This window comes from Aedes albopictus, chromosome 3, assembly GCF_035046485.1.
Source record: "Aedes albopictus strain Foshan chromosome 3, AalbF5, whole genome shotgun sequence".
Taxonomy (NCBI): Eukaryota; Metazoa; Arthropoda; class Insecta; order Diptera; family Culicidae; genus Aedes; species Aedes albopictus.
In genome coordinates, this window is record NC_085138.1 from 29,178,332 (window position 1) to 29,190,904 (window position 12,573).

Here is a 12,573-nt window from a genome sequence, read left to right on the forward strand (position 1 = left end):
GAGCAAGTATTTCTCGTTTTCTTCAAGATGAAAGTTGGAGGCGCGTTTTGCAACATTAAAAATATTGAAAATGCGTAGAGATTTTGAAGAATATGTTAAAGCATTTTTGAAAAAGGGTGTGATAAAATCGGAACAATACTGTATTGCCAAGTTGGAAATAGAGAGCTCAAAGTGAATGGCATGAAACCGATAAAAACTAGCTTGATACGGTGCGAGACTTGTGGTGGGAGCGTTGTTGTTGTGCATCGAGTGGCATCAAAAGTGGTGCCGTGCAAGAGGCCCGGAATTGACATCGTTGTTGAAATCTACGCATCACTTATTGTAAGTCATCTGCTGTATATAAATAGTATGAAAGCCTTTATATTTGGTTGAATTTATTGCTACCATGGTTGGAATGTGTCAACAACAACAAAAATACAAATTTGTGATGAAAACCATGTTTTCTTTTTCTCCATCATACAAATATGTAAACAAAACAATTAACGATTTCCGAGATTAAGATACGACTATTAAAATTGCAGTAACAATCATATGCGACTGTAAAAATGTATATACGATTTCTAGGATTTCGTTCACTTCGTATACGATGCAAGTATGACGCAAACAATCAATATAAACCATTGTTATAGTTGTATACGATTTCACCGATTTTCATCATACCTTTAGGTAACAAGCTCGATTTAGCAGATTCATATACGATGTGAAGCGACGATTTCCACGATTCAAAGTAATCATATATACGATCCTAGCGAACTTGCAGCTTGACACTAAGAATGTATGTTTTTTTCACGATTCTATCCGATTCTGTGCGATCCTACCGATAGTATCTCGCACCTTTTATGATCGGAGACGACTATATGAAACAAAATCGCAATTGAAATTTAATTTGGCATGAAATGCGATTTTACGCAATCATTGTCAACAAATATACATATTGTTATACAATTCTGATTCAATATATGAAAATATACGATTTTTTCCACACAATGATTTACGATATGTGGTTGGCTGGGAAGTAAGTGTAATCCTTTCCAAGTGAGTATTCCCATCCCAAGTAACATTTTTTAGTCAAATAGACTAGAAGAGGTTCTCAACTCCATCATAAAACCAAAATTAAAGGAATTAGATTTTATGACGGTTCTCAAAACTTCTACAAGATTATTTGGTCATCAAAATGTTACTTGGGATCCCTACTCAGAATAAACTCCCAAAGAGACGATTTTGATTCTCCACGTAACTTTACTTTGTGCTAACTCTCATGCATTTTTCAAACAGGTGAAATGTACAGACGAAATTAAAAAATGTTCCTATCTGACAATCACCTAAAGTATGTGTTATAAGCTAGGAGCGAGACAAACAATTTAAAAATTATATATTTCCAACCACGGATAATAAAAAAGTGAAAAAATTGGTAAATAAGGAGGGAATCGGAAAGTGGTTGAAAATGCAAAGTACAGTCAGGTCTTTTTTTACGCGGTTTTCATTTACGCGGCCGCGTAAATAAAAACTCCATACAAAAAAAAAATTCATCGTCTTATTTTTGCATGATTCGTCGAGAAATGGTGAGACTTTTTTTACGCGGTTTTTCGAATTTTGAACTGAGTTTTTTTTTTACGCGGTACGTCTCTCTCTCTCTTCTTGGCGTAACGTCCTCATTGGGACAAAGCCTGCTTCTCAGCTTAGTGTTCTATGAGCACTTCCACAGTTATTAACTGAGAGCTTCCTCTGCCAATGACCATTTTGCATGTGTATATCGTGTGGCAGGCACGAAGATACTCTATGCCCAAGGAAGTCAAGGAAATTTCCTTTACGAAAAGATCCTGGACCGACCGGGAATCGAACCCGTCACCCTCAGCATGGTCATGCTGAATACCCGTGCGTTTACCGCCTCGGCTATATGGGCGGTACGTATCCCCCGCGTAAAAAAAACCTGACTGTAGTTCAAGATGCTCTATCTCGAAGCTGGGTTGATATTTTCATTTCGGTTCTTCTATGAAATCTTTACAATATTATCACGTTTAGAACAGCTTGAAGAAATTTAGAAAATGTTTAGGGTTCTTTGAAATACGTTTGACTTTGAATGAATACGCCTCACAAAATAAAAATCTGCACAAAATGCAAAATTGTAAAGATTGTCAGTGTTTCAATAACTTGTAGCAAAAAAAAATTGTACGGTTAAAAATCTGGAAAATGTTGATTCTTGTTAGCAGTTATGTACACACAATATACCAATCAACACCGAATTTAAAAATTTTTATTTTCGATAGAAAAATTTACAAAATTAACTAAATGGTCGACCCCACATAACGTTTATCGCTTTGATGTTTTGCTTAAGGTTAAAAGGTTATAAAATTCCGTTCTTTACGACTTCGTCAATAAATTAAAAAACATTTCCAATTTAAAAAAATCAAATTTTTAACCCCATGTAATCTTTATTTGCGAAAACGTGGTACAAAGGAGCATGGAAAAGAGGTTCTTCAAAAATGGCCTTTTCATTTTTAAAGATTTGCGCTAAAATGCAGTGGATTTTTTTCTTAAAATTTTAAAATTATTTGCCTATATCATGAGCATTCAGGAAATGAATATATTAGCGCAAAAAAATTGAAAATTTTCGAACATCTTCGTACATTTTTTGCAATTTCAATTTTTTAGAAGGTGTGCAAAAATTTAAAAACATGTGTTCAGTTATCCAATTTAAATTATATATATTTATACAGTATCTCCAATAATAAAATTACTTAAAAAGTCGAATGAAATTTTTTTTAAGTCTGTTGTAAACATTTTCAACAAATTCACGATACACTTCTTATGCATTCAGGAAATGAATATATTAGCGCAAACAAATTGAAAATTTTTGAACATCTTCGTATATTTTTTGCAATTTCAATTTTTTAGAAGGTGTGCAAAATTTTAAAAACATGTGTTCAGTTATCCAATTTAAATTATATATATTTATACAGTATCTCCAATAATAAAATTACTTAAAAAGTCGAATGAAATTTTTTTTAAGTCTGTTGTAAACATTTTCAACAAATTCACGATACACTTCTTATGCACTATGGGTTATATTTTGTGGTTTACACCAGAAATCTTGATAGGGCTTTAGGAGGCTATTGTCCTTTCTTTACAGACTGCATTTCATTGAGAGCAGAGATAAATGGGATATATGCAGATATGAGAGGAACATAAGGTAAAATCCATTGTATGTATTTAAATTAAGAGTGCTGTTTGATGTACAAAACCATTTTTATTAGATACCGTAAACCGGGGTCAAATTGATCAGCGGGGTGAAATTGATCATTCGAGTACTACATTGTAATTCCATACTAGGAACTCTTAAGCGTCGTAATGATCCTAAACTTTTTACGTCATCTGGTTCGTAGCTGTCTAGAGATGAGTGTAGATTTTCTATTCATTTGAAAAAAGTTAGTTTGCCTTATTTTTAAAGGAATTTGCAATGTAATTCTCATTTAGCTGAAATCATTGCTACTAAACAATCGAAGTTATAAAAAGTTCATTTTATGATGAAATAGTCATTTATTGTGATAGAAATCACTTATTTCAAATTAAATTGCCTACCTTTAGGCGTTTAAGGGGAAATTTCAAAATTTAATTTTGCATTTAAAGTATTAAACTCACTAGTTGCAAGATTTTAAACGCGTTATTCGGTTTTAGAAGAGCAAAATTAAGCGGAGAAGGAAATTTTCCTTCCCAACCGATGCTTAATTGTAAAGGGTGATACGGTCAAAATTTGGTCACACAATTTGTTTCATAACTTGAGACTGCGTACACAAAAACAGCTGATTTTTGGACCAGTAATGGTACATTATATGTAGCTTATACCATAAAATTTTCATCAAAATCGGTTTAGTATTTGCGGAAATATTGTGAATCCTGAAAACTGCAATTTCAAAATTTTGTACAAAGAGGATTAAAAAATAAAAACACATTTTTACTCTTTTATTTATAGAGCCAGAAATACTGAACCAATTTCAATGAACATTTTTCTGTATGTAAAGTATACATATCAAAATGTTGTGTAAAAATGTCATTCAATTTGATCCAGCCGTTAAAAAGTTATATTTGTTTAGGTGGTCAAATTTTGTCAAGTCAAGTCAAATTTTGGTCACACTTTTTTTTTTCATAACTTTAGATTGCGTACACCAAAACAGCTGATTTTTGGATCAGTAATGGTATATTATATGTAGCTTGTACCATAAAATTTTTAGCAAAATCGGTCTAGTATTTGCGGAGATATTGTTGAACCCTGAGATCTGCAATTTTAAAATTTTGTGCAAAGAGGATTCACACATTTTTACTGTTTTATTTATAGAGCCAGAGATACTTTACCGATTTCAATGAAAATTTTTCTGTATGTGAAGTATGCATATCAAAATGTTGTGTAAAAATTTCATTCAATTTGATCCAGCCGTTACAAAGCTATATTTGCTTAAGTGGCACCCGGTAAGTTTTTTTCATATTCAAACTGGTACAACTTTGAACGTATTCATACAAAATGGCTCAAAATTTTACTAAGAACATATTTTCATAATAGTACTATACTGTAAAATTTTGATAAAAATCGGAGCAGTTTTGGTAGTTCTATAATCAAAATTGTGCTTTCCTGACCTTAAATTTCCGAAAATTTACTATGGAGCGCCTTTGTACAAAATTTTAAAAAGGTAGGTCGATGGTTTTATCTATATATCAACCAATACTCAATCGATTTTGTTGAAAATTTTATGGTATAAGCTACATATAATGTAGCATTACTGTTCCAAAATTCAGCTGTTTTGGTGTACGCAGTCTTAAGTTATGAAAAAAAATGTGTGACCAAATTTTGACCGTATCACCCTTTATACTGATAAATTTCGCCCCAAAGTGGCATTTCCAATTTTTAGATATTTGAAGTAATTTAACTTAAAGTTTAAATTTGTTGAACAAAATTCTGTCACATGGTTCCACGGAGATCCACAGGGTACTGGTTTTACAGAAGTTCGTTTTGCAATATTTGAATTGGCACTGATGTTATCCGCAAAAGTTGTTTTAAAGTGATCTATTTGACCCCGGATTACGGTACTTTAAAAACCATATTTCAGTTGGAGCCAACTTATGTGGAATATCTAATTATCCGGAGCAAACGGAGATCGAAATAAAAAAGACCCAGATACTTTCAGTATGGTATTTCAACGTAGCTTTATGTGCCCACATTGGCACCGTCGGATTCTCTGACTTATATTGAATTCGTGGGATCGATGGACTAATGTGCCCCCTAGGCCCAATGCACAATGGTCCACGAACCAGATTTACGAGGAAAGATGCATGCAGCGCCTTCAAATGATTTTTTAGACAAATATGGTCTTCTACAAAGTTGTTCCTAAAAATAAGGCCCTCTTTTCAATATACATGAAAATTAGGGTGGTCCATATTTTCAAAGAAATTGGTAACCAAACATTTTTATTTGCATGAATAACTGTATACATTCTTCGGGAAAGTTGTAGATCTATCAATTTTGAGCAAGTTTGCCGAAGACACTATTTATGTTGCTTTAAAATTGACCGATCTAGAGATATTTTTCTGAACAAGCTTAGGGTGGTTCAAGAAAATCGGTTTTCTGGCGTTAACTTCTTCAGTTTCGATTTTTCATCAAAGTCGCCCAAGAAACACTTGTAGAGCATTTGAAGACGCGTCGTTTCGTGCGCTGAGATGATCGTTATCTCTTTTGGTTCAAAAGGCATTTTTCTTAAAAAATCATAGTTTTTTAAAAAGGTGTTATGACGGGTTGGGGCAAATATAAAAAATATCTTTTGCCCGCATTCAAAAGAAGAAATGTTGTTATAAAACATATAAAAAAATTAGAGGGGTGTTATTTTTGTAACTCAAGTGAAAAATACTTGAAAAGTGCCTATTTTTTCTAGAAAATCATCAATATCTTTTGAACGGAATGACGTAGCAACATTCTCAGCGCACGAAAATGTGCGTTTTTTAAAGCTCTAAAACTGGTCCTTAGACAACTTTGATGAGAAATTTGAAACAAAAAAGATAAAGGGTTTAAACTGCTTTGACCAAATTTGGAGCATTTTCCCATAGTTTTCATAGGGTGACGCTAGAACAAATCGTTTTATTGCTTTATCTTTTTTGTTTCAAATTTCTCGTCAAAGTCGCCGAAGAACCACTTTTAGAGCTTCAAAAAACGCGCATTTTCGTGCACTGAGAATGTTGCTACGTCATTCCGTTCAAAAGATATTGATGATTTTCTAGAAAAAATAGGCACTTTTCAAGTATTTTTCACTTGAGTTACAAAAATAACACCCCTCTAATTTTTTGATATGTTTTATAACAACATTTCTTCTTTTGAATGCGGGCAAAAGATATTTTTTATGTTTGCCCCAACCCGTCATAACACCTTTTTAAAAAACTATGATTTTTTAAGAAAAATGCCTATAACTTTTGAACCAACAGAGATAACGATCATCTGCAGCGCACGAAACGACGCGTCTTCAAATGCTCTACAAGTGTTTCTTGGGCGACTTTGATGAAAAATCGAAACTGAAAAAGTTAACGCCAGAAAACCTGTTTTTATTGAACCACCCTAAGCTTATTCAGAAAAATACCTCTAGATCGGTCAATTTTAAAGCTACATAAATAGTGTCTTCGGCAAACTTGCTCAAAATCAATAGATCTACAACTTTCCCGAAGAATGTATACAGTTATTCATGCAAATAAAAAAGTTTGGTTGCCGATTTCTTTGAAAATATGGACCACCCTAATTTTCATGCACATTTTAAAGAGGGCCTTATTATTAGGGACAACTTTGTAGAAGACCATATTTGCCTAAAAACTCATTTGAAGGCGTTGTATCTTTCCTCGTAAATCTGGTTCGTGGACCACTGTGCAATGTCGCCCCGAACGGCGGTATAGTTAATTCAGGCCGTTATTATTCTGAAACCGATTTTGCTGCACAGTGTTCTTTGTGATGCTCTTCAGATTGTTCAACTTGCAAACCAAAGCCTTTTATTTTACTTTCAGTTCCGCATTTTAGTAATAAACTTATATGTTGCGCGAATGCTAAATAAGATTAGTTGTTACGACTTCGTGATGTACTTATTTATCCTTATGTTTCAATTCTTTCTTTTCCCACAACTATTTACCGAAATCTAAAACTCAACTTTTGGCTGTATTTCCTGTGGTAAAGGGAGGAAGAAACCCGATAAAAAGAAAACACAATGTTGATCGACCATACCAACAACAAGCAAGCACAGAACGATCACCGAAATCACACCAGAAACACTCGAGAAGTTGAATGAATATTGTTTTGAATGAGAGAGATATGATTATGATTCGCGCGTATACTCCATAAAAAGCGAAGATGGGTAAGAGAGTACACTAACCAAGGCAACTCTGCGATAAAGCTACCAACCATTCCTCCGCCAGTTCTTTCGCTGTTTTTAACCCCCTGGACTGCATCTTCGTATGAATCCTCCTCTCGGTAATATCCTAATTAAAAGCAATATGTAAAAAAAAACAACCCACTGTGCGCCTCCTCCCGGTTGCAATAAATTAGCATTGCAAGCTATTCCTGACATCGCGCGCACGTCGTTCCCTTTACGGCATAATCTTCGTTAATCTCTGTAAACGTAGCTTCCCAAGTGTAAACATTTTTCTTTCCGGTGTAATTAACAACAACTGCTTGTAAAGCTACTACCGAGCGACTGCCCACCCACCACCGCCGCCACTACTGCTCGCCAGTCATAAAAACCGAAAACTTTCAATTGCTCGTTAAATTCTTTTGCGTGGTTCATCAGGCATCCATCTAGGTACCTCCTGCATACTTCTTTCATCTTTCGTTCATTTCATTATTCGCATTCGTCGATATTAACTCATTAAACCATCAACCACCACCGCCAACACCACCGGTATCGGTTGTTGGAGGGGAATGGATCGACCAAGACTGCGTCATCATACAATAATTGCTTTTAAAGTGCTCCAGGGGAAGCATCTTAAACAGTAGCGCCCTACGGTTGTATAATAAGATGTGTGTTTCTACCATAATCTCACCACGTGAGCTACTCATGCATAACGCGTTTTTTACTTGGACTATTGTTATTTATTATAAAAAACCTTTTGTTATCTCATAGGCATGGTGATTTGGTCTAATACTTTCAGAATCAAGGTTTTCAGAATGTATCGTCAAGGGAACTTTAACTTCGGAACATCGTTTTTAATGATTTCCGTAAAATGAAATACATAGCGAACTCGTTTGTCATTCCTCGAGCATGTGTGCTTGTCAAAAACTTAAGAATCGTCTTTGAACTAATTTTCGAAGAACAATGTGTTATCCAAGATGATGCATCCGTTAGAAACCTCAACTTTGTTGTGTTTCAGTCCCGAGCACCCATGGTGGTGCAAAGGGCCGAATTGAAAGATCTCCATCCTGGGCGATTGGCCGCCATTGCCTTGACTGGCCACAGGTCAAATTTCTGTCGATTTGTCGAGGCTACGCCACCATGATCCTCTGGGCCTGCCTCTGCTGCATTGTCCTTCTGGATTCTTAACCCCCTGGACTGCATCTAACGCTTACGATTTCGTTTCCGCCTCTGCGTAGAGTGTGGCCGATCCACAGTGTGGCCGGTGCGTTGACTAATCTGATACATTTCTAAAACTTACAAAGGCAGCCCTCGCCTTCTTGATCCATGCACCTATGTCGATATTGGTTCCACAATCGCCATTTGGCTACCAAGATATTGGATGCTTTCGACAAACTCTAGTGTTTGCCCAACTATCGTGAAGCTGAAAGGGTTGACCGTATTTACATCCAACGATTTGGTCTTGTTGACGTTAATGGTAAGACCTGCCGCCGATGAGCGATCGGCTAGATAAGGGATCTTATTCTGCATATCAGAGCGCCGTTGATCTAGGAGAGCAACGTTATCTGTCAGTTCGAAGTCATTTAGCTGCCCATGGTAATGGGCTGCCACAGCCATGATTTGGTTCACGATCAATCGCACCTACCAGGAGCTCGTCGATTACGATGAGAATCAGTAGAATCCTTGCCTTACTCCAGCGACGACCCGGATGGGTTCGGACAAGTTGTGCAGTACTCTGCACGATAATGCCCCGTACTGTGCTTGAATGAGGCCGATCCTTTTCTCAGGGACGCTCTTGCGTCTGAGAGTTCCCCACATGTTTTCATGATTGAGACGGTCGACTTTTTCGTAATCAAAGAACACCAGGAAGAGAGACTCTTAGAATTCATTGATTTGCTCCAAGATGATACGAAGCATGACGATATGGTCTACATAGAATCCTGCTTGCTGCCGTCGGAGAGTTGCGTCAATGTTCTCCTGTATCGGTTTAAGGATTACTTTGCAAAGGACTTTGAAAAAGCATCGGATTATCTACTATTAATTGAATGAAACAGCGAAACAGGTCCAAAATAGGACCCCTGGCCCATTGCTTCGAGGAGGGGCTAGTTCAGTTTTGCAGCTACGGATTTCGTGACTCGCTCTTTTAGGAGGACGCTAGTATGGTGCCGACGTATTAACAGCTTCCTCAGTGGCGGATGGCGATGCTGGGTCGAAGGATAATATCAAGAACTAATACTGCGTGCACCGCAAATTGACCTCTCAGCAAATAAGGTCTTGTCCCGTGCATAGCAGAAGAACATGCCAGGAAAGCGTGGTAGGGTTCCTACCCCGTCCATAAACATGTAGACTCAGTTTTGGCAATGTGCTGATCCGACTCTGTTTTCTGGTGAGACCATTCCATAGTTTCCTGTAGCTCATCCACTACACCTCTTCAATATCGTCAGAAAAGCCGACGATGACCACGCCCACTGGAAACTTTGACCTCAACACCTCGTAGTACATGGTATACAATAACACCGGACTCAAAAATGGAATTTTGTCTTGAGGAACTTGCGAGATTACACAAAAGCTGTTTCAACTTTGTGTCGTATATCACTGCTAGTGCTTGATACTGAGAATTGCTTTGGAAAACCTTGTACAGGCTCTTGGATATCCCCAAATTTAGGAGCACTCCAACAATAGCGGCTCAACTGGTGCTATTAAATCCTCACGACGAGGATCACTGCTGCACAGTACCGAAATCCCTTTCTTTTACGCTGGATAGATAGCACGGTAATTTTAGAAATCGACAAGATAGCATGTATGGTCGATCTCCCCTTCCGGAAGCTAAACTGGTTGCTCAAGAGACCATTTATAACCTCGGAGTACCTCGACAGTCTATTGAGAATGATCCTCTGTAGTACCTTCCCCACCGTGTATACTGACTAGCCCACACTGAGCTCTACCCCCGCCCCCCCCCCCCTTAAAGAGACTTGTTAGCGTCCGCCAAACGTAGCTGTACCAAGGCCACCTGTGCAGGCAGTGTCGTGACGAGCTCTTCCGTACCAGTAATTTCGTGTTGGTTTTCACCTTCAGTGTCACTTCCGTTGTAAGAGTCCTCATCTCTATACCCCCGTGAAGCACCTCTTCCGTCAGGCCCTTGAAGGCGGCGCCCTTATGCTCTTTGTCACGCTTGAGCTCGAGGATCACCTGTAAGAGTACGTCTAAAACTGCGAGAGTGCATCTAATATTGCGTACTTCGACTTCCAGATCTACCTTTGACCTGGACCACCAGGACCACCAGGTGCCCGTATGCTCTTGTAGATCCGGTTTCTTCTTCTTCCGATCCACTATGGTCCAGGGGACATTCTTCCTCTGATCTGCCCTTACCTATGGTGACCGAGGACATATCAATGGTCACAACCCCCTGTTCCCTTCGATATAGGACGGGCAGGCCTTTTCGGGACCCTTTCCTACTTTGCGGGACGTCTGACTGTGGTCCGACTTACCGGCATTGCTGCCGACATTCTGGGTTAACAACCTCCTAGCCTTGTGAGCGCCGCCTGATAGTTTCTTGTCTGCCTCACACACTTCTGTGATTACTTGTCATAAACAATCGAGCCCGTCGCATTTTTAGGGCTACCCGCAAATGCGAAGGCCTCCGTCTGGGTAGACTTCGGCCTTCGGGTACTACAGCTCCCACAGTTGCCATAAGTTTCTCATGGTGCTGTTTGGCAGCCATCTTGACTTACGAAGTCGCACCGGGGCCTACTTGAGGTCATTCCTGATGTTTGACTTCGAAGACGCAAAGTCAATGATGGAATGAACCTGCTACGCACTGCATTAGAGGCCGTCCATAAATGACATACCCATACCAAATACATGGCTCGTAGCATAATCGGAGACTCCCCCTCCACCCTAAACTGCTAGCTACGTCATTCATGCACGGCCCCTTACAGAGATCTCATCTTTATTTTTAATGATGGCCCTCATCAACCACGCTCCTTTCATGACCTCTGCCGACAAGCTAGCCGGGGAGGAAACGGGGTTACCTACGCTGGCAGTACGTGCACAGATGCTTTCGTTTCCTTCTCTTCTCCTAAAAGGAGACCTAGTTTACTTACTTCTTGCGACGGGGTAAACCTCGCCAATACCGCTACTACTTTGTTTCTGGTTTTGGTTATTTAAGCTCATATTATATCCCACGAGTAGCACGGGAAAAAGGTCTGCCACGCCAGAGCCCTGCATCAACGCCGTAAGGCTCCGTTAACGATCGATCATCTTTTTCACCCCCTCGATCATTCATTCCTCGGCCCGGGTCGTGTGACACCTTGAATTGGGGTTAGTAGTCCTATTCATAGCCGGAAACTACGCGACTTACTTGCAGATGGGGGGTCGTCAAGCTCCTGGGCTACCGTCCCTGCTATCCCAAGTTAACACTCTTCTGGCCTTGCGAGTGTCACACCGGGTTGTTCCTGCCACGACGACTGTCTCACGTGCTTCTGCGACTTCTTCAGAGAAAGCAGTTGCGTTTTTGTCGGGCTACCCACGAATGCGAAGGGTTTGATCTGGGTTGACGTGGTGAGCTCTTTCGCTATCACCTCTGTTTCCGTGAGCTTAACATCACAGACAAGCAGACGTAACACCTAAAACAATGTTTAGGAAAATCCATCGCCCACTTCACAATACTATCACCTGGTGGAAATGTTTCACGAAACATACTGCGTTGTGCAATATCGTCAACAGAAGGCGCCACTGTGAAACGTCAAACGCAAAGAAAAACGATGCGTGCGCCTATAGTTGTGAAAGCTACAACTATGAAGATTTAAAATGATCGTTAAAAGCGTGGTCGATGGAAACTTCGCAAGTGTTACGTCTGCTTGTCTGTGTTAACATCGTCTTCCGGAGTTGCAATAGGTTCTGCTTGAGGTCCTTGCTGATTAGACTGGGTCAACAAAGTCGATTTTTTGGAATGAAACTTTTTCGATTCCTTTAAGCGTCCAAAACAACTGTGCAAAATTTGGGAGCGATTGGTTGCTTCCCCGCATTCCGCATTGGGATTGAAATTTGTATGGAATTTAGTATGGGAAAACGTACTTTTTTGCATTTTTTTCATAAATTAAAATGTTTTGTCTAAAACTATCTAATTAATGACGTTGAAATATAGCCGGATATGCCGAAAAACTTTGCCCAAGACCGCAAAGTGATCCGACGCTTGTGAAAAAAG

At 38.8% G+C, this 12,573-nt stretch overlaps 1 protein-coding gene across 1 annotated transcript in view; it reads left to right on the forward strand.

Moving 5' to 3' along the window:
- Nucleotides 1–998: 998 nt before the first annotated feature.
- LOC134283966 (uncharacterized) overlaps nucleotides 999–12,573 on the forward strand; it is a 38,927-nt gene continuing 27,352 nt past the window's right edge. Inside the window, exon 1 of the mRNA XM_062857215.1 lies at nucleotides 999–1,015. Within this exon, the coding sequence (XP_062713199.1) occupies nucleotides 999–1,015 (17 nt within the window). The remainder of the gene's footprint in view (nucleotides 1,016–12,573) is intronic.